Source organism: Macrobrachium rosenbergii, chromosome 8, assembly GCF_040412425.1.
Source record: "Macrobrachium rosenbergii isolate ZJJX-2024 chromosome 8, ASM4041242v1, whole genome shotgun sequence".
Lineage (NCBI taxonomy): Eukaryota > Metazoa > Arthropoda > Malacostraca > Decapoda > Palaemonidae > Macrobrachium > Macrobrachium rosenbergii.
The window spans coordinates 55,316,119-55,338,754 of record NC_089748.1 but is presented as its reverse complement, the minus strand read 5'-3'; the positions used below and the strand labels follow the sequence as shown (position 1 = coordinate 55,338,754).

Genomic DNA, 22,636 nt, shown 5'->3' with positions numbered 1-22,636 from the left:
CCTGTTTATGCAGTGGACTACCCGTGGTGCTGTCCAGAACCAGTCTTATGTGAATCTTCTTGGGGAAGAAGCTTCTTCAAGGTAAGAGAAGACCGCCATGGCCTCCAGAACATTTATATGGAACTGGCGGAACATGAGGACCGAAGTCCCTGTACTTCTTGGTGTTGAGAATATCCTCCCCGCTTAGGGGCGTCTGTGGATAACCAACGCCGAAGGAGGAAAGTGAAGGGGACTGGCTTGGACGAGCTCTTGACAGTCGACCAGGGCAGTCGCTTCTTCAAGATGTGGGGATCAGAGACACCTTGTCCCTGAGACTGAAATTTGCCCGACTCACCACACTCTGTTGATATCCTTCAATTTCACTTTCAGCAACAGGTCTGTCACCGAAGCGAACTGAAGGAGTCAAGACTCGTTCTTGGGTCCGCCGAGAAGGCCCTTTTGGATTTGAAACTGTCTGGTTGCTCTGGCTATCTCCTTCCTCTTGGGAGGAGGAAGAAACTTGTGAGAATTCAGATCCCTGGGTTTCTAGCCGTGAAAACAAACTCCGGAACCCAGGACTTCTCCCTGTTTGCGAAAGCCCAAGGATTCTAGAAAGTCGACCACCACGGATGTAACTCTCGGCATTCCTCGCGCTGGATGCCCAGATGATCCAGTCGTCGAGATGCAGCACCAAGCGTGTTATGAATCCCGGAGTTGCTGTGCGACCGTGTCTGTCGCTTGGTAAAAATCCTTGGGGCTATGTTGAGGCCGAAGGCATCACCTTGAAGGAATATGCCTGCCTTCCGAGCCTGAACCCCAGAAAGGGGAAGAACCTTCGCAACCAGGCGTGATAATGGCGTCGGAAAGATCTAGAGAGGTGGTTACGGCTCCAGGGGGCAGTGGGTCGAACAGGAGACCAGTAAGCATCCGAAACTTATGCCCAGCGAATGTAGGAATTCAGGCAGGACAAGTCAGGATTTACTCTCCGTTTGTTGGAGACCTTTCTTGGGAACACTGAAGAGCCTGCCTTGGAACTTCCAGAGACCTCAGCATTTCCTTATAGCCTGTTTCTGTGAGGAGATCCTCCACAAAGTCCTCGAGATCATGATCGTGGCCTGATAAAACTTGACTGGTGGAGGGGGATTGCCGATCAACTCCATCCTAGGCCATTGAAACTACTCTGAGCCCAGGGACAGAAGGTCCACCACGCTCGAAAAATGGTACAACCTCCCGCCCACAGGATGATGTCACCGGTCCCTGTGTTTGCTTCCCCCCCTCTGGGCCTCTACCTCCCCTGTTCCTGGGAGAGGGCGGGGCTCCCCCTTCCCGGGCGAAGCCATGGGGCTTATTGCCTCTGGTTGATTGTCTGGAGGCGAAATTTCCCCTGACTTTCCTTGCAGGATTGAAAGCTGGGAGGACATAGGAGGAAGCAGCCCAAAGACTGATGTGCCGGGTTTACCAGGACATACTGAGGCGGAGGATGGGAGAGGAAGAAGGTGAAGGCTGACTTTGTAAAGGGAACCTAGACCAGGACTGAGCTGGAAGACGTTTGAAGTGTTTAAATTTCTTACTGGACTTTGTGGGAGGAGCTGGCAAGATCAGACTGTTTCCTTTTATAGGGCAGACCCCAGGAGCAGGAGGCTCTGATTGACCCCTGCCTCAGATAAGACTGCATCAACTTCTTCTTGTGGGAAAAGATTAGCTCCCAGATCGAACTCTTAAGAAGCTTATTTGGTTCATGCCGAACTGTGGCTGCTGAAAAAGATGTGCTTCCGGCAGGCCAGTCGGGCAGTCATAAGTCAAACAGGTCTTGTTGGCTCGCCAAGAGAGATTTCGTCAAGACCTGGAATATGGATCTTCCCTGTAAACCAAGAAGTTGCTTCCGCTAAAGCCAAAGAGTTCAAAGACCTGGCGAGCCTTTCCTTAGTATCAGCCTCTGTTTTCCAGCGTCTCGGGATCTTGGGAGCTGTTCACTGAACAGATCAGAGGCGCCAGTCTGGGTCAAGCAGTCACCGTAAGCGTATTGGGGGCTCCTTCCAGAATTCGGTGCCTCCGGAAAGGCAGAGATGTAGGGTCCGTCTCACGGGAGATGAGGAAGGGTTTACCTTGAAAGCAGGCCTGGCTAGTCAGGAGGCCACTTTCGAAGTGCAAGGGAGAAGGGAAAACATCACTGAGAGTGAACATAGTGAACCTCCCTTAGCTGGTGTAAAGCTTAGTGTTCTCCGGCTTGCCACTCCGTAAGGGTCCTCATCAAAGGCGACTGGGCTTGGTCCCTAGGATAATGACCGTCTCCTTGGGACTTTATCAGACCTGTTCAAACCTCTCCCTTCAGCCTGGCAAAACCAGTGTAGGAGATGTCAGGTCCGGAGGATAGAACTCCAACTCTTCCACTCTCCCTCGTGCCTAAACCCTCTATGGTAGAGTACCGTGCTCGGGAGCATAAGGGCGAGGCGTAAGGATTCCCTAGATCAAGGGAGGAGAGGGAGGTGGAAGGGTCAGGAACAGAATGAGACCTAGAGCGAGAACCTTGTTGAGATTCCACCTTCTTGAAAGAGACTGAAAAGAAGAAGCAAGACAAGACGACTTGCTGTCTACCCTCGCGTCGATCTTCTCAAATCTCGCGTCGATTTCTTTCAGAAATTGTTCAAAGAAATGAAACGTATCCAAAGGAGGAGAACTACCTGACGTGATTGAGGCTCGCTTAGGACCGGAAGAGGCTGTACTCGTCGCCCAGGCAGGGCTCGTCATCCGTACGCGCCCGGAGAGGGCCTCATATCGGCCTGCGGGTAGATGGGTTTTTCTTTTAACGGACTTTCACCTTCGGGGCAATAGGCCCCAGAGCGTGCCGAAAGGTATGAAGATCTGAAGCCTTTAAAGAAGCAACAGAGGAAGAAGGAGAGTTAAACGGTGACCTGCCTCACTTGCACACTTACCTGCTTGATGCTCCGAATAATGCTCGGAGACTCAAGGCGAGATCGAGTTCGCGCGTCTTCTGGGCGCCGCCGCTCAAGCGAAAGCGTCTGGAAGGGGCTGGGTCAACTCGAATCGGCAATCGGGCAACAACCTCGTCGGTGACAAGCTGTGATCAAGCACCGAGAAAAAGGACATTACAAATGTCGCCCGAGTATGTAAGGATTGCCAGCTCCGTTGCGCCGAAGCCGCTTCTTGAACTGGGGCCTGAAGGCGAAGAATCGTGAGACTTGCGGTCAGCCTGCGAAGAAAAACATTATTGCGGTTTTACGAAGAAGCGGAGGAATGGAGTAAAATGTAAACATTATAGTTGGCTAAGAAGAAAGATGCATGATCACCTGCGAATCGCCGATAGCCTACTTTCGTAGGCGTAGCAAACATCACATCTGTCAAGTGCCAAACAATAAGATCCCCTACGTGGACGCACATCGAATGAGACCGACAAACGTGGCGCTGGCCTGATGGAGGAGCTGCGGGCACCCTTCTTCTTGGCAGCGTACCACCTGTAGGTATGAGATTATGAGTACACTGTGTAGGTGCGGAGCAACACAGTATTAAAAAAGCGTGAAACCAGGAATGATCCGGGAGGTAACTGGGTAAAAATCTCATACAAACAAAACAAAAATAATAAATAAATAAAACAAAATAAATTTACCGGAACTAGCCGGAATGCCCATGCCTTTAGTAGCGGATACAAATGAAATGAAATGGGAAAGGTTAAACTGTCGGGCGCATTCGGCCACTAAAAATAATATGAAAACTAAGCGATAACGGAAGACGATAAGCGCGCTAGAACTGCTGGAAGCGGGAAGCAGGAATGCGCTCGATAGAAGACAGTAGTTAGCTAAGGGCAGGAAGCGTCAAAAAGCCCAACTTACGAAGACAGTCAGGCGGAAAGCTCACACAATGGCGAAGGAAGGGACTGAACGGAGTGTCGCCAAATTGGCGACACGCCGGAGAAGGCGTATGAAGGGAGAATGAAAAGCCCGGAGGAAGAACCGGCGACCAGAGGTGGGAATGCAATCCGGGCGTTCCGTGTCCTCCCACCCACTTTCGCTGACTGGTCGTTGCAGCAAGCTTGAGAGAAGCAGGAGAGAACAGGGACAACCTCCTCCATGGGGTGGGGGACAGGGAGATAAAGATGGCCAAGATGGTGGACAGGAGAGGGAAGCCCTCGGCCACCAACAGTCCCAGGGAGGAGGGTAAATGAGTAAAGTCGCGGACCGTACCAGGAGGCCAAACAATGCAGGGAAGGGGGCATAGGCTAGGCTAGGAAAGGATGGGTCGACATAACCAAAAACTGGAACTAACATGAATGCCAAACTGGGTGGGCTACATGGAGAGCCCCTCGCTATCCCAGCTTAACCAGAAGGCTCATTGGCCTCACGCGGCTTGAAAACAGGGGAGAGGGAGCAACATGAGGTCCCTCGCTATTTCAGCTTTGAGGCTTATTAGCCTGCGCGAAAGCGAAACAGGGAGGAACATAGGAAGACCTAAAATAAAGCTTAAGGAAAGCGCCGCGTGGAAAGCGACACAAAACCTTATGAAGGGGGCATGGTGAAAGAATGAGCGACCACCCCCTTTTTTCATGGAAAAAGAGTGCATGCTCTAACGCCCCAAAAGAAATCCCAAAGCTAAAAAAAGGATAAAATAAAAAGTAAAACATAACAAAACAAAACAAGAGGAGGACCATACCCACGATGTGGGCGTGAAGGAAAATGGCATATAAGTAACAAAAAAATATCCATGATAATCATCAAATATCAAATGCATCCGAACACTGGGTTAAAGAAAACAAAAAACTTAAAAAGTACTAACGTAAATAAAATTCCCAGAAGCTAAGAGAAGAAGAGGCAAAATAAGGCATGTTAATGAATTGATAAAGCGAATAGGCTCGAGGAAGCCCGGCCTAAACACCAGCCCTCAACTCCGAAGCAAAGGGAAACAAGCGTTAATCAATCAAAATCACTAATTAGACCTCATGAAAATGCTCTAAACAAGAAGAGGAACTGTGGAAAGATCAGCAGGCGCCCAAGATCACGAACCATGCATGGAAGTCACGTGAGGCCGTGAGAGGGAGATCAGGCGAAGTTATAATCCCTTTAATTATTAAACTAAAGGGAAATAAGGAGCCACTCAATCGCCTCAACTAAAAAACGAAATACTGGTACTCACCCAGGTGACGAAAAGACCTTGTGAGGAAGCCATAATGATACAAAGGCACAAGATTAAAAAGCACACGAAAAAACGCGTGTGACCGATGGTGCTTGCTGAAATGGAATGTGGTGGCGGTGTTTTGTGTGCTGTCCGCGGGTGGTGCATGGGTTTATGTGGCACCTCCTGTGGGACTTTTGACCTTGGGATCTCTATAGGATAGTTCCGTGTTTTGTAGTTCACCCTTTTCCATACCGACTCCATCTGATGGAGCTCGCTCTGGGAGTAGTAACTCCAGCATTTCATTTAGCTTTTTCTCTGGTATCTAGCATGGATTACCTAGAAATAAGTGCTGAATGGACTTTTTCATCGGCTGACACGGGACCCGATCCAGAAAATAGTTTTTAATAATAATGATAAGGTGATCATTATGGTGTAAGTCATATTATGTTACAATTACAATCTAGACTAGTAATATGTTTAAATTGTAACCAAGTACGCCCATTCAGGGTGTTTACATTTAGTGTTAGAGTGTACCATTTATATCTTATTTGTATTACAAATATTGCTCTTCTCCAATTTCGTGATTGGTTTCTGTGTGTATTTGTGAATTCCTCCTTTGCTGGAAGGTAAGTTGTTTGAGAAAGGAATGTATAGTGTGATATTTGCAAAGCTAGGATGATGAAACTAGGATTGACAGTGGGCAGATGGAAGAATGAGAGTTTATTCTTCTCTTTCATGGATTTTAATATTTTTGGAAACATGAAAATTGCTTTAAATTTTGTATGTATGATGTCATGTGGTTTTATATATTTATTTTGCTTTTCACCCCAGATTGTCCCTTCTTTACCACCTGATTTGAATGTGGATTTGAAGGACTTTCTCCAGCGTTGTCTTGAAGTAAGTGACCAAGACAGATGGACTACAGAGCGTCTTCTTACCCACACATTCACCAGTGAGTTTTCAGATAAGACTAAGAATACCCAAAAGGATGAGAACTCTAGAGAGGTACGTAGCTGTGATGTTATAAATTAGAAATGTCTTAAATAAAACATAAATCTTCTTTTAGGTCCTGAAAACCATGGAAGAATTTTGGCTCTAAATTAGAAATATGAAAGGTTTTCATTCAAATAATTATAATCCCCTATTTTTGCTTTTGCCTTCTTGTTCTCTTAAGGATAAAAAATGAGCAAAGGTTCTAATAGCTGCTTGAAGTAATTAGATGATGGATATTGTTAAGTAAGATTCTCCAATAAGGGCAGTTAAGTTTTCTCTATGATAAATTCTTTCATGCTTGAACTTAATTTCATAAACATTTGGCAAACCCAGAAGAAAACATTTCCATTCCAAACTATTGCAAATCAGAGAGAATCAGCTATGGAATTACAAAAAGTAAAGAGGAAGTTACAGTTCATTACTTAACTATTTATTCTCACCAGAAATTTTACCAGACAGGGGTATTGTAGATGGAACAAGAGATTATCCTGGTCTTCATCCTATTTGATTCATAACAGGAGACGAGACAAATGTGCAAATAGGTGCCACATCCAAGGCGCAGAAGTAATTGCTATTTAGTCATGAAATAAATCACAGGGAAAAGATGTTATAGGGCTGGCTGTCCTTTCCAATGCAGGATTAAAATTTTGAGGCACAAGAGAGAAGGCAACATGGAGCAGATCATCATAACATTGTAACTTCTTCAGCAAAGAAAACTTGATAGGGAGATCCCATGACTTCAACTGAGGATTCAGAAGAGGATATTGCTTAGGTCAAGTAGTTGAGTTGCAAGGGCAGATCTGCCTTGCAGTAGCTTAAATAGGGAAAACAAGACTGTTTAAGGCACCCGAACATCCCTGGTATTCTCCAGTTAATAGTGAAGTCATGTGGGTAATTTATTTGTAGCTGAACGTCACCTAAAATGCAAGAACTTAAATCCAGGAAGGAATTTTCAAGAGCTCTTTGACCTTATGGTTGCTATGGTAAAACTTCTAGGACTAGATGGCCAGAGGTGGACATTCGCCTTACCCATATAATTATCATCTCTGTGGGAAATTCTATTGTCCTCCAATGGTTGAGTGCTGTATTCCAGATTCATAAAAATCAAGAAAGTAGTACTTGAGATACATTTCTGCAAGGATTACACTAATAATAATCCAGATAAGACCATAGATGTTAACTGGTTTATGACATTAAAATATCATATGTTGTTATGTAAAAGTAGCAAACTTAACATCTATGTACCATTTATAAAAGATAAAAGAGGACACTAATCTAAAAATTGTTCCTGTAGGTAACACACAAAAATATTTAAAAAAATTGGGGCCAACTTGATTCCCGTTGCCATATCCTCAAGTTGTTTATAAAAATTACTGTTGACAATAAAATATGCATCCATACAAGACAGACATTTTATTTTTAATGGTAAAATTTAAAAATTGTTAAAAAAAATCTGGTAAGAGTACTGTACTATACTTTTTTTATATTTTTTTCAGTGTGATAATCACTGAATTATAACCATGTTGATACAGGTAACCATTGATATGTGGAATGTTTAATTTTCAGGGCTGTCAAGACAAGTATGATTCACAAGGGGATGAAGACCTGTCATCTGGAGAGGGTGGAGAGCTCTCGAGGGAAATGCCCTTTGATCTTCCTCCAAACCTAAAAGGATTTTCAAGACTTAGTGAAGAGTATGTTTGTCTGGAGTGGCTGGGGAAAGGAGGATTTGGTCATGTATATAAGGTATACTTCTGAGATTATATTATTTGGAATGAATCTTACTTACTGTTAAAGTTCGCTAATATCTTCGTGCCTTTAGGTGCGATCGGTATACAAAATAAAAAAGAATTAACTCTTAGCTAACCTGCTAGGACTGTCTCTGTAATCACCTGTTTCCCATCAGGTGGCACTGGAATGTTTACATTCTTGTCAGAATTCTTCATGCTTTATCCTTATGCAGACGGTGTGAATTGGCAGTAGTAATAATTTTGATGATTTCTGGCCAATTTTCTCCTGTATGGTATTGCGTTTGTTTTCTGTTTTTGCATTGTGCCATCCATAGCAAGCAGAGATGAAAGCATTAGGCTGTACAGGAAAGAGTTTGTGGAGACTGAATGTTTTGGTTTTGCATGATGACCACATAGCCTAGCTGTCGAGGCACAAGTGCTGTTTTCTTGATGTGAAGATAATGAGTGATCTGATGAAAGGATGAATATTTTGTGAAGTATCAGAAGACACTAGAGGCTGATAGTTTACATAGACAGTTCATTATGGCACACCATAAGCCTACTCAGTCTTTTCCTTTTGTCTTCCAATGTTGCTTCTCCTCCTCCATTAGCCTAGCCGGCAGCCTAGTTTAATTCCTCTTTCACTCCTTCTGCTCTGTCTTCTTTTGCTCCCTGTGTGGTTCAGGAGAAAAGTAGTAAGTAATTGAGATATATTCTTTTATTATGGTTAGAAATTTGACCATATATCTCCAGTTTTTAAAGCTGCTTAGAGCTAGGTTAGGACTTACATACAATGTAAGTTTTTTCACCTTCCTCTGTTCAACTAGCAAGTTTCAAGTTCTTAGACCAAGGAAGCGAAGACTCCTCTGATAGGTAAGGTACTTTGGTCTAATTGTGAGGCGGAAGTACCTTTGAGTTTGGTATTTCACTCTTAGCACTACAGCTCGATTACAGCAAGAGTAATACATATATTATGCTGAGGGCATTGCTAGCAGTCCTTATGTCTAGAGGGCTCCCCACTGTTTAACTTGTGTATCAATAGCAGTGGTCAGTTTATTGATATTGGTGCTTGTCCAGAGTGATATCCAGCACCCTTTCACTAAATATCCTGATTTAAGTCTTGCAGTTTTCTGTCACAGCGATCAAAGGATACCACTTTACATTGCATTCAGTTCTGTCTCATGCTGACTGGAATGTCACGATTTAAAGTTTGAAGAGGTTTTCTATTTTTTTGCTGGAAATTTCAATATTCTTATTGTGGTTTACAATGAAATTTAGATGTATTCCTCCAGATTTTAACATAACCTCAGTTTGAGCCTTTTGTTAAGGCATCACTTAAGAACTTTGAAGACACCTTTCTTTTAGCTCTTGATGTGGCAAAGTGTGCTAGTGAGCTTCAAGCCTTTTCTTGTGTGTCGGCTTTGTTGTAGTGGCAGCCTCTCTCTTTTCTTTCATTGCTGAGGGAAAAAATATAAAAGTTGAAGCCCTTCTCAGATTTGTGACTGTGCCTAATTTAACTGCTTTGGTAGGCAGTGCTGAAGTGGCTGTGTTATGTCCAGTTAGAACTCTTAAGAGTTTATTATTAGTGAGCTTCAAGCCCTCTCTTGTATGTGGGCTTCATTCTAGTGGCAACCTCTCTCTTTTCTTTCATTGCTTAGAGAAAAGATTAGAAGTGAAAATCCTACCCTGATTTGTGAGTGCTTAATTTACTGCTTTGGTAGGCTAGGAAGAAGTAGCCTTCTTATGTCCAGTTAGAACTCTTAAGTGTTTACCTGGACAGATATAAGCCTTTAAGAAGAGGAGTTAAGTATTTATCTATGGTGTTAGGAGACCAAACACTCCTTTGTCCAAGAATGCTTAAGTCGATACACAAACAGTAGATTCCTGAGCTTTTACCATTTTTGAAAATAATCCTCATGGCTTTCGTACCCTAAGCATGTCTTTATTTCCTTTAAAACCTTTCACTAGAGAAGGTTGTCTTGCAGCTCAGGGGATATGTACAGTAATTGTTGTTGACTCATATTATTTGCAAAATGTTCAAATTTAGCATGAGGTGTAAAGCCCTTAGTCCTATCATTGCAGTAGGGATGCTTTCTCCTGAACCAATTATGATCGTAACCTTGCTTTCTATTTTATCGTTAGATATTAGGAAATCCTACTATTTAATTTTTGGAGCATGAAGGTACACATTGGTGTTTAGGAGCACACCTTCATATATGAAGATGGTAGTTGTCTTTAGTTTTGGGCTGTCGGTTATGGGCTTTCAACTCAGGCACAGAAGTCACTAGTACTATACGAGATAGAGTCCTTTTAAGGATCCTCTGACAAGTCTTGCTTGTGAGGGCTTTACACCCTGTTGTGGTTCCAACGTCTGGCAACAGTACTTGCCAGTAAGGATCACACAACAGGCAGGAATGTTGAGAAGCTTTTTTTCCCTTCTTTAAAAAGCTTTTAGATGGCTTAGCTGAACATTGTTTCTCTGGCCATACCAACCCACCATCCTCATTCAGTGTGGTAATCAGCTACCTTTAATAGCAGGTAAGATCCATTCCAAATAATGATAATTTTCATGATAAAATTAATCATTTGGATACTTACATACTTTTAAAGTGGAAAGCCACCTAGCCTCCTCACATCTTAGTAGGTGGTCATGAAAAACTCTGAAAAGAACATAAACATTCCAGTGCCACCTGGTGGGAAACAGGTGATTACAGAGACAGTCCTAGTGGATTAGCCAGGCGTTAATTTTTAAATTTTGTATGCCGATCGCACCTAATGGCACGTAGGTATAAGCTAACTTTAACAGTAGGTAAGTATTCAAATAATTAATTTTATAATGAAAATTATTATTTTTATTGTGCTTACCAGTTTTATGGCACTTCTAAACTGGGAAAATTTTAATAATGTGAAAAAATTAGTGGTGGTTATGGCTCTTCATTTAATGTAACTTACCATTTTTAATGTGTTATGTTCTAATTTGTGTTGCTAAGTATTTAAAATGTAAGGGGGTCATTTGAATGATAAACCTGTCATATTTAGAGTACCTTTATTATTATTATTATTATTATTATTTTTGAAAACTATGGCCGTTTCAGCAGCATTCATTTTGTACAGTTTTTCTTATTATATTCTTCTCATCACCAGATAATTGGTATAATAAATTTCCAAAGGATGTGGAAAATATTCTGCTTTTGTTTATTTTTACTCTGAATGAAATACAAAGGTGGAAAGGTATTCAAAGCAGGGGAGCTGGCTTAAGTTATCGAAAGTCTGGATGGGCATTTTATATTGTTACGGGTTTGTTATGATGTCAGATATTTTTGCTGTAAAGATCACAGATGTTGGGACCTCCTTGGTTGTGTTGATTGGGAAAGTTGGGTGTTTCTGCTGATGTGACTGATGTGATGTCTTGCTCTGGTGCTGGGGTGGATATTTGTCTTAATTATGCCTCTTTCTCATCTGCACTTGGTACTGGTTGGTAATTTGCATCTCTCTCTCTCTCTCTCTCTCTCTCTCTCTCTCTCTCTCTCTCTCTCTCTCTCTCTCTCTCTCTCTCTCTCTCTACGTTTCTAGTCATACTGTTTGCTGTTACACTAGGGATAGGGACTGTTCAGATGGTGGTATAGTCGTACATTGCGTATCTCTCTCTCTCTCTCCCTCAGCGTCAGTAATGGCCTTAATGAATTTTTCTTTTTCTAGTCTACTGTAGCATAATTTTAGTAATTGAATATAGCACCATCCTGTAGGTGACATGAGAGACACTTTGATAGCTTAATAGTTGTCATTCCAATATATGAATGGTGGCATCCATCCACCAGGCATGTAAATTTTTTGGTTACGTTACTTTTCATCAAGTCTGTCTCTAAGGTTGCTGGCTTATTTTTCATAACGGGCCGGCTAGTTCTCATATTTTTATAATAAATTATCACCTGGATTTTCTCCTTATTCTGTGGGAGTGACATTTTCTTTTGCTTTGTCAAAATTTTCCACCGGTAAAACTGAATCCTTACCAGGATCAAATCTTGTCTTCTTAGGGTTAGAGGAGAAGCAGATGGAGAAGAATGAGGACTCCCCCCAGCTATGTTCTCATGTTTGTAATTTAGTTGCTACAGCCAATCAAGTTGCAAACTTAAAAGTGTTATTCAAGCAAATGATACCAATTATAGCTTCATTTACTCTTCTGGATAGATTTAGTGTAGGACAGTATTGGTTTATTGTCCCCTAGCTGTGAGGATAGTGCAGTGACTATCACCAGCATGATCAAAATAAGAAGCCTGGCACTGACTCCTAGATATGTGGATATTTCTTGGTGTGAGAAGGCTTCGCGGCTGGTAACTGGTTGAATCCCATTTTTCTTTCTCAGCCTCAGCATCTTCCTGCTAATCTGCCTTATTATTATGATAAATAGATATAGTTTATGCATCTTCCTTTCAGTTCATAGTTTTGGAAAACCCGAACTCATAAACCTTAACCAAATAATGTAAATTTTCACTAAATATATTGGAGGTTAGATTCAACAGTACAATTAGAGATGTAATCAAGGTTGTCTACCAAATACCTGTTTGATGGTGCAATCAAATGATAGTGATGACTAGATGGGTCAAGTATTGTGTCACTCTTCTTTCGGGGTAGTTATTCCTTTCTAGTAAATAAAGTTGGTTTGTAATTTGTGTGAATACAGGATAAAATTTTAAAGCATCATTGTATTGATAACACAAGACTTTTTACTCTTCAGTAATATTTCACACTCATTTGAAATATGACTTCTCTTATTTTATTTTTTGATATGTAATATGACTTATGTACCACCATGGATAGGCACCATGAAATTAATGAAAGAAGTTTCTGAATGGAACTCTTAAGAGGTATTAGAGTGTTATCGTAAGACAAGAATCAGTGATTGATTTTTTTTTTCAGGTTCGAAATAAAGTTGACGAGAGGGAATATGCTCTGAAAAGGATTCCTCTTCATCAGCAAAAGGAGGTTGTTAAAAGGAAGATCATCAGGGAAGTTAAGCTTTTGTCGTCATTAAACCACGAAAATGTTGTTCGCTATTACACATCATGGATTGATAATTTTGTACAGGTAATGGGAGAAGGCATTATGGGATTATAAGTGTACAGTATGTAAAGGAATAATAGTTGCATGATATTTGAGGCTGAAGAGGTTAAAGGCGTTACAGTAAACCCCCCGTGTTAGCGGGGATGCGTACCACCCACCTTGTGAATAGCTAAAATCTCTGAATACTTAAACCCCCCAAAACACTTAGAACTGCCTATTTTGAGAGTTTAAATACAAGAAAGACCCTCTAAAAGTAGCATGCCTGAGTATTTTAATAGTTTATCACAAAAGTACATTTAATCATGAAAATGATATGAAAATACAGTAGTTAGTGAATATTTCTCAGTGAAAAATACAGTGAATGGTGAATTTTCATGAATAATGTGTAAGTCGTTCCACAGAGATCATGATCGTGAGTCCGTGAATCGTGAGAATGCGAATATGGGGTGTTTACTGTTTGCCAATTTCTATTTTGCCAGTACAGTATATACTGAATTTTGAGGCTTGTATAGTAATTCTCTACATGGTTTTCTTGACTCATGATTTTTAATATCAATTTTAGATTTTTCTCTTTTTCATGTTAATTGTTTAACAATATTTTGCTGAATCATTTTATAGCTTTATGAAGAATCACTTGTGTAGAGATATTAATTATGGATCTGGTATTACTGCAGTGCCTTAATAGTACTGATTATTAGTTAACCCTGAAGACTGAAGTAGCTTGCACTGATTAATGACATTAAAAATAATGCTGAATTTAAAAAGGAATCAGAATTTGGCAGCATTTCTGTTTTGAAAAGTTTCATGTTACAGTATATTAATTCTTGTAGAGTGAGATCACAATTTTCTTTTCATAAATCTCACAGGCTAAAGATGAGGTTGAAGTAACTATCCTAGAAGGACAGCCTCAGATGTCACAATCTCAAGTGGTTGATGATGATAATACACCTATTATTCAAGTGAATTTTAGTGGTTGATTGCTTTTATAGTAATTTTGCTCATAATAGTATAATAGTCCATGCTTTATGTTTTAATTAAGACTTGTCCTTACAAATTGACAATGCTGTCACTTTTGCTACTGCCATTTGCATAAAGGTTATAGACCAAGAGTTGAGTTTGTTCTGTATAATAAAGAAAGGGGTACTTATAATTTGTGTGCAATGCTGTCTGGCTGTTGATGCTTTTGTCCTGCTTATTAACAATGTTCACTCTTCTTTTAGGTCTGATTCCTGGTGTGTATGCCAATAATCAGACCTAAATCAGACCTATATTCTTTTTTTTTTATATGGTACAGGCAGTACCTGGTTAACAGCGGGGGTTCCATTCCCGGCGCTGAGCACTGCCAAATGAAAATCGCTGCTAACCGAAAATCGTTGATAATAGCACTGATAAACCACTTAATGGTGCCACTAACTGGATATTGGCGCTGGTAAACTGCTTATCGACGCCGATAAAACTGCTTATCGACGCCGATAAAACTGCTTACCGATGCTGATAAACCACTTACCTGTGCCGAAAATTCAGTTAACGGCGTCACTAGACAAGCACCGTAACACCGAAACGGTGTTAACCAATGCCGTCAGGAAGCGGAGACTGCCTGCATTTAAATCCTCGTGATTTTACTGTACAGTATACTTTAATGTATTTTTATTTGTAGAATGTATCCGTAGAATGAAGTAAAAACCCACATGGCTCTTTCACCTCTCATTCTTCTGGATGTGATATTCATGGTCTTCAAAGTATTTCTTGATGGAGGCAGGTGTATTAAGGTAGCAAGGTAGTGAAGAGATTGTCAGGCTCTTACAGAAGGATAGACATGCAAGAATTCAGGGCTACACTGAGCAAAACAGCTCACATGGTTTACTCTTTTGGTCAGAGTAGGATATGGATGGATATGGCTTGCTCAAGATTTGATAGAGAGCAAGCTATGTGGGCTAGAAGGGAAGAATGTTTTAATCCATGGATCACTGGCTAAATGTTAAAAACACCCATGCTTTCCCTGGTGCCAAAGATCTTTCATTCCACATGTGCTAGTTGTTCATGAGGTGATTATAAGTTCTTGTAGATGAAGGTCTTAATTACTGAGTTAATGCTGGATTGATGACCCAATAATGCTCAGTTGTAGACATACCACATAGAGAACACTGCTGTCAGAGTCCCTCAAGCATATGCTTTTGTCAGGCCAAGAAATTTGTTGCAGCATCCGTTTAGCCTTCAGTTGCATTGCATTCTGTCTTTTCCTTCTGAATCTGTTTTGTATGCTTTCTTTCACTGTAGCTGTCTAATTTTTTTCAACTTGAAGCATTGCTTTAATGTCCTCCCATCATTTAAGAATAAACCCTTCAGGTAAGTCCTGTGAAAGCGTAGAATTATGACTCAGTGTTTTCATGAAACTGTATGATAATAGTAACTACAGACATAAGGTTATGACAGCTTTAAGACAGTTTCTAGTTTCTGGTAGTGTTGATGGATTTTGTACTGACTGTGTTGTGGAAGCTTCAGATTTATTAGTACTTATTATTGCAAGAAATGGCAAGAGGAGCCTGCAGAGCACAAGGGAGATTCCTTCATCATTGAGAGAAATGAAGAGGTTCAAAAAGAAGTTGTAACGAATGCTAAACAAAAGGTGAGACATTATATATATCACTTCCTAGCTTAACCTGACCCAAATGACTCCCAATCATCAGACAGTTAAGATCCAACTACAGTACCAGTGACATCAGTCATAGATAACAGACAGACAGAGAGGGTTTATTCATTCATCACCTAGGCTATAATACTATGAACAGAAGTCATTTTATAAAGAAAACATGTCAGAATCTGAGTCAGTATTTAGAAATCAAGTGAAGGACTCACCCAGTTGACTAAGTTCATCATCCCTCAGAAGAGGGATGGTGTTCTTGTGAATGAGCAAGTCTGTATCTTCGGCTACCAGTTTCACCAAGATACATAGCACAGTCAAGGAGGAAATGGAGAGGCTCCTGCTCATGAATAGGAGGCAAACCAGCATACCCAGTCTGGAGTATAAAGTTGGAGGGCCAAATGACAATGGACATTTGCTAGAAGCCACAGCTGTTATGAAGGTTTGAGAATGTGAGGCACTGTGTCCTTTTAAAACATGAGGTAAAGATGCTAGTGCTGATGAGGAGGCTGCTAGGATGTTGTTGATATCATAAATCAATGGATTTATGGCAGTGGCTAGGGCACCAGACAGGTTTCAAACTTGCATGGCACTAGTCTCTTGTGGATGTCTAATGTTTCACATGACATTTATTGCCTGAGAATACAAGACAGCACCATTACCTCTGATGTTGAGGATTGTATCACCCTTGTGTTACTTTTCAGTACAGAAGGAGATCTGATGCCGATGTCATTTTTGATATGTCGATCTTCATCAAAGAAACAGCTTCTTATAATCTAGAATGTTTCTGTGGGGAAGTGGGCAAGAGTGGGTATGTGAACAAGTGGAGATGAGTATGGTGTGAGATACAGTGTGGCCCAACAATTTTCATTTGTTACAACCTGTTCTTGCTACTAAGGCAGATGGGAACTTATCCGGCATACACCCATGGATTTATGTTTTTAACTTAGATATTATAAGGCATGGTCAGAGCATGGCTCATTTAAATAATCATTTTCAGGTGGTGGTTATGACAGTGATTCTTACATAGATGATAATGACAGCTGAATGACTCAGTTCCATTATATCCTTATAAGTTGCTTCTTGGCATTAGTAAGAATGATAGGTGTGCAATTTATGTGAGCACAAAAATGTTTAAAATACAGTAAGGTGTATGTTTCATTGATATAACCAATTACTGTTTTGTAGGGAGTTATTACTTTATCCCTCTGATTGGTTTACATCTAATGGTTGCAGACCCTCTACTTAGCTTATCAGATAGAACAACTCAAATCTTGGTTTTTTGCTTTTTACGCTAGTAAAAGTGATTGGCATGAATTTAGGCAGTGTTAACGTTGTTTTAAAATGTATGGCTGTGATTAAATTTTGAACAGAATAACATTTTGAATGAAGTTTCTTGTTTTTCTTTTGGCTTTGATTCACTTTGTTTGTTGTGTGTGCATGTCATCATAAACAATATTATGACAACAGAACTTTATTTGTAAACATTAACAAATATTGGTACATAGTTTTTAGCTCTTGAAGTCCAAGGAGAGTGCTTAAACTTCAGACCAAATGGAAAAGGCAGTTCCATTTTGAGAAAGAAAAACTAATAAATTAGGCGTGAAGTTTGAGGGTAGCCCACAGTAATGTTAAATTTCTTAGTCATGAGAAAGTGACTTGTGTTCACTTGTAATTTAAGAAAACCATAATTATTAATTTGATTTATTATGAAGCCTGCCATCAGTTCTGTGGTTGGAAGAGGAGTGCTGGTGATATGGTGACCTGAGCTGAAAGCAGCATGAGTAGATGATGGTGATGGGGATGCAGCAGCCCCCCCATTAATGATAGCAGTTGTGGTGCCAGTAAAGATTAACTTGTCTTCCAGTGCCTGGACCGTTTCCTCCAGGAAAAGGCCTGGAGCTACAGGGTCAGAGAAACGCAGCAAATTAGAAAGCTTGTACAAGGTTGTATCCCGCTTCATTACATTTAGGAGCAAGCAACACATGTAACCTGCATTAAACACTGACACTCACCCAAGAGAAATACCAAGGCAGTGAAATCAGTTGGTCCTCTGGTATGGTCGCTAGTGTGTGTGGCATGCCACTCAGATGTTACGAGTTAACGCCTCCCCCAGGGGGATAAAAAATCACTGGCTCTGTATCATGATCAGTTACTGCTGCAATGTGGGGTCTGTGGTGGGAGGCTGAGACCACCATTCTTTGGAAGCTTGAATTTCAAGTCATTGGCTTGTTCCGTGTGAATAGGTTTCATCTAATGAAATAATAATACTGTAATAATAATACAATAAAGAGAACCCAAAGACATAATGGAACTGGTACCATTGAGGATCCACTCCTGCTAAGTAAAGTGTTCTAGTTCGGTTAGACTGACATTTCATTAAATCACCTTTTGGCAAGTTCAAAGACAGAATAAACTAAAGTATGCAGTGTGTATTTATGTGATTTGTGGGATCATAGTTTGCATGTGTGCCCTTGTAAGACATTTTGAGAGTCACGCAGTAGTCATACCTCTCTAGTTTGATGGTATCTTTCAAATGTGTCATTCTAACAGGTATGCTACATCATGTCTCTGTAGGTCTCCAGAGGGGTGTTGTTATGAGGAATAACAAAGAACCTTATAGTACCGTATATGTAATCAGAATAAGGATGTGGCAACCCACTGCCCACTGTTGGAAGGTACAGTCAGTTAATTAAGTGCTGTAGCAGTGGTGCAATGTTTGGGTCATGTTTGCTAGCTCCAAGGATCACTCCTGGCCTACTACCTACAAGTTCACCCGAATGTAAATAGGTACCACTGTCTGGTGGGGTCAAGGAAGAGGGTGTGTTGGAGTGCTAGTAAAGGGTTGTGGAACTTTTGGTGGCAAAAAATGCTTTCTTAATTACATGAATCTCCTCTCATGAGGCCAGTGGCAGTCACACTTTTTATTCCAGTGAGATGCCAGGAAAGGAATGAAATGGCATCCTTTTTTCTCTTTGTGGTGTTTCACCAAATGGCTAGGAGCATGGTGTTTGCAGCTCCATACTGTGCATCTGTATTGCATAAAAACAAAAGAATTGAATACTAAGTCTTGGAGCATGGATATGGTTCTAAAGAGATTTATTATAGTTGCTTTGTTCAAATTGAAAAAGCTTGATGTGTTGGAATTTAGTGGGACAAAATTGCAAAAACCTTGCATGCAGAAATGGGAAGGGTTAATGCTTATAGTGTCAGGAACACTGGGAATGGGTGAGAGTTGTGTTAGTTCAAGGATAGTATGTTTAAGGCTGAGTATTACAGGAGTAAAATTTCTATTAACCCTTAAACGTCGACTGGACGTATCGTACGTCAACTAAAATTGTCTGTTGGGTGCTGAGTGGACGTACCGTACGTTGACTACAAAAAATTTCAACCTTTGGTCAACTTTGACGCGACCGAAATGGTCGAAAAACGCAATTGTAAGCTAAAACTTTTACATTCTAGTAATAATCAACCATTTACCTTCATTTTGCAACAAATTGGAAGTCTCTAGTACAATATTTCGATTTATGGTGAATTTTTGAAAAAAGCTTTTTCATACGTCCTTGCGTAACTCGGCCGAACATTTCAGAAATTCTTTCGTCATTTTGTCGTAATTTTTGCACCGTTTTATATTAGCCATTACATAAAGTTTTATATATGAAGATGTGTGCAATTTCATTTAAAATACAACAAAAATTAACCCATGGTTGTAGCTTTTATCAGTTTGAAATATTTTTCATATAAATCACGATAAGTGCAAAATTTCAACCTTGGTCAACTTTGACTCGACCGAAATGGTAAAAAAACGCAATTGTAAGCTAAAACTCTTAAATTCTAGTAATATTCAATCATTTACCTTCATTTTGCAACAAATTGAAGTCTCTAGCACAATATTTCGATTTATGGTGAATTTTTTAGAAAAACTTTTTCCTTACATCCGCGCCAGAAATTCTTACGTCACGTTGTCGTAATGTTTGCACAGTTTTATATTAGTCGTTACATAAAGTTTTATATATGAAAATGTGCGCAATTTCATGTAGAATACAACGGAAAATAACTCATGGTTGTAGCTTTTATCAGTTTTGAAATATTTTCATATGAATCACGATAAGTGCTAAAATTTTAACCTTCGGTCAAATTTAACTTGACCGAAATGGTCGAAAAACGCAATTATAAGCTAAAAATCTTACATTCTAGTAATATTCAATCATGTACCTTCATTTTGCAACAAACTGGAAGTCTCTAGCACAATATTTCGATTTATGGGTAATTTTTGAAAAAAAAAACTTTTTCCTTACGTCTGCGCGTGGTAACTCGGCCGAACATCTCGGAAATTCTTTCGTCACTTTGTCGTAATGTTTGCACCGTTTTACATTAGTCGTTACATAAGCTTTTATATATGAAAATGTGCGCAATTTCATGTAGAATACAACAGAAAATAAATCATGGTTGTAGCTTTTATCAGTTTTGAAATATTTTCACATAAATCACGATAAGTGCCAAAATTTCAACCTTCGGTGAACTTTAACTCGACCGAAATGGTAGAAAAACGCAATTGTAAGCTAAAGCCCTTACATTCTAGTAATATTCAATCATTTACCTTCATTTGGCAATAAATTGGAAGTCTCTAGCACAATATTTCGATTTATGGTGAATTTTTGAAATAAACTTTTTCCTTATGTCCGCGTTATAACTCGCCGAACATCTCAGAAATTCTTCAAATCACGTTATCGTAATGTTTGCACCGTTTATATTAGTCGTTAAATGAAGTTTTATGTATGAAAATGTGCGCAATTTCATGTAGAATACAACAAAAATAACTCATGGTTGTAGCTTTTATCAGTTTTGAAAAATGTTCATATAAATTATGATAAATAGAAAAAATTCTACCTTCGGTCAACTTTAATTTGACCGAAATGGTCAAAAAACGCAATTTTAAGCTAAAACACTTACAGTCTAGTAATATTCAATCAATTACCTTCATTTTTTAACAAACGGGAAGTCTCTAGCACAATATTTCGATTTATGGTGAATTTTTAAAAAAAACTTTTTTTTACGTCCGCGCGTTACAAATTCATGCGTTATTTTGTGATAATATTTTCTCTGTGTTACTTTGATCGTTTTACAATTTGTTATATACCAAAATCATCGCAATTTAGTGTACAGTACAAAAGAAAAAAATAAATTCGTTAGCTTTTTTAAGTTTTGCTCTGTGTGATTTGTATACAATTATATATGAAATTTTTTTGCACTGGGTCATATATTTCAATATTTATATATGATAATGATATTTTTCATTTCTGATGGTTGCATACTAAACTTCAGAGGCAATGACAAAAGGAGCCAAAATGAACTCTTAATCTTAAAAACTAAGCGTGCTGTAGAGAGTTTGAAAAAACTTTTTCCGCTTCGGCGCTAACTCCCGAACGCCGCCGGCATACGTCAGACACTTTTGTAAATAGAGGCTCGGCGTTTAAGGGTTAATGAGCACTATTATTTATGACCAGAAATGGAATAGAATAAAAGCAACAAAGAATCTTTTTGGCAGAGACTTAACTTTAGCCTTTCAGGTTTTGCAACAAAGAATCTTTTTGGTAGAGACTTAACTTTAGCCTTTCAGGTTTTGGAGATCATGAAAGGATGGTTGCACTAGGTGATGTGAAGTGAAAAGGTAGGGAAGAGAGTAGTTGGAATTGTTGGTTGCAATGGAGCTCCTGGAGTAAAGAGAATGAAGGAAGTTATGGAAATTTATTTAGAAAGAGGATTAAATCTTTCCAAAGAACATTTATTAGTATTCATGAGAAGAAGAAAAATTGGATAAAAAATTTAAAGAGATAAAAGACAGAGAACCATGCATTTGGGACCTAAGAAACAATGAAAAAACCAATACTACCACCAACAGTGTATTGCAATAGGGTATTTGATGAATAACCCACATGACCCAATCCATGAATGCAAAGAATGTAGAACAACATATAAAATCAAACATATCCTAGTGATTCTCCAGTTTTCAACCAGCAATTTATTGGAAACAAATCCTTTGAAGAATTTCTGTCAAAGTCTTCACCGTTTTTAGTTTATTCGGTTATTGAATATTTAAGGAGTTGCAGTTTTGTTATAAGGATGAATGTCCTAATTGAGAACAGGTGCTTTGAGCCAGGCCTTTTAGGCTTAAAAATGTTAACTCAGTGCAGTGGTCTGGTTAAACCGTTTATTAGTTTAGTAATATTGGACATGGCACAATATAGGTTGTAACCAGTCGTCTTTGGAAACTAAAAATGATAATAAATGCTATTATTTTGAAGTACTTTTACAAGAACACTTAGTCATTTCTTCATGCTCACACTATTGGTGTGAAGGATTTTTTCTTAATGATGAATGTAACATCTTTAGAGCATGTAAATCATTTGTGTACCTTTTAATAGAGTAGATTATATGTAATTAAAAACTTCCAAGAAAAACCCAAGAAAAGCTGTTATTTATTTACCTAAATTTTACTGCACTGGTGCACAGTGGAATAGTTGCTATTTGTAATGGTTTTGGCTGGTAACACTTTAGCAGTAGAAGTTCTGAATTGTAGTTTGATTGTTGTAGTAATAGATTTAGCATATATGTATAGGATAGGGATTTATGTTGGTGTTTTATAAAGAAATTTGAGTACGTATAGGGATTATAATGAAGTTTGAAATAATTAGCTTATTTTAGATCATACTTGTTGATAGCTACGATTACTTGAATTAGGAGATTGGGCTTTGGTTTTGTTTGGACTTCACTGGTATGATATCATATTCTTTGAGGTGTGGAGTGAACCTTACTAATCCTAGCATATCTTTTGTTTATTGTTTTTGCTTTTAGCATTGTTACAGTTAATATTTTGTGTATTTGTGCATACAAATACACAAAATATGACCTACAGTGGCTGTGTGCTTAGTTCATATGGGACTGTAAACCATTGTTTTACCATAATTATAAATAGCCCTACATCTTGTGGTCTATGCACTCGCCCATGTTCCTTACAGCAAATTGTTTATTGGCATTTTCACTGAATTTAATGATTTTCATTTGATTTCTGGAATGAATGAATTTTGTATTTGTGTTAATTTTC

The 22,636-nt window shown here is 39.4% G+C and overlaps 1 protein-coding gene across 2 annotated transcripts in view; it reads left to right on the top strand.

Moving 5' to 3' along the window:
• Gcn2 (eukaryotic translation initiation factor 2 alpha kinase Gcn2) overlaps nucleotides 1–22,636 on the top strand; it is an 87,466-nt gene that overhangs the window by 11,874 nt on the left and 52,956 nt on the right. For both annotated transcript variants that reach the window (XM_067107834.1, XM_067107835.1), the window contains 4 exons: nucleotides 5,938–6,111; nucleotides 7,666–7,845; nucleotides 12,747–12,914; nucleotides 13,757–13,849. In XM_067107834.1, the coding sequence (XP_066963935.1) occupies nucleotides 5,938–6,111; nucleotides 7,666–7,845; nucleotides 12,747–12,914; nucleotides 13,757–13,849 (615 nt within the window). The remainder of the gene's footprint in view (nucleotides 1–5,937; nucleotides 6,112–7,665; nucleotides 7,846–12,746; nucleotides 12,915–13,756; nucleotides 13,850–22,636) is intronic.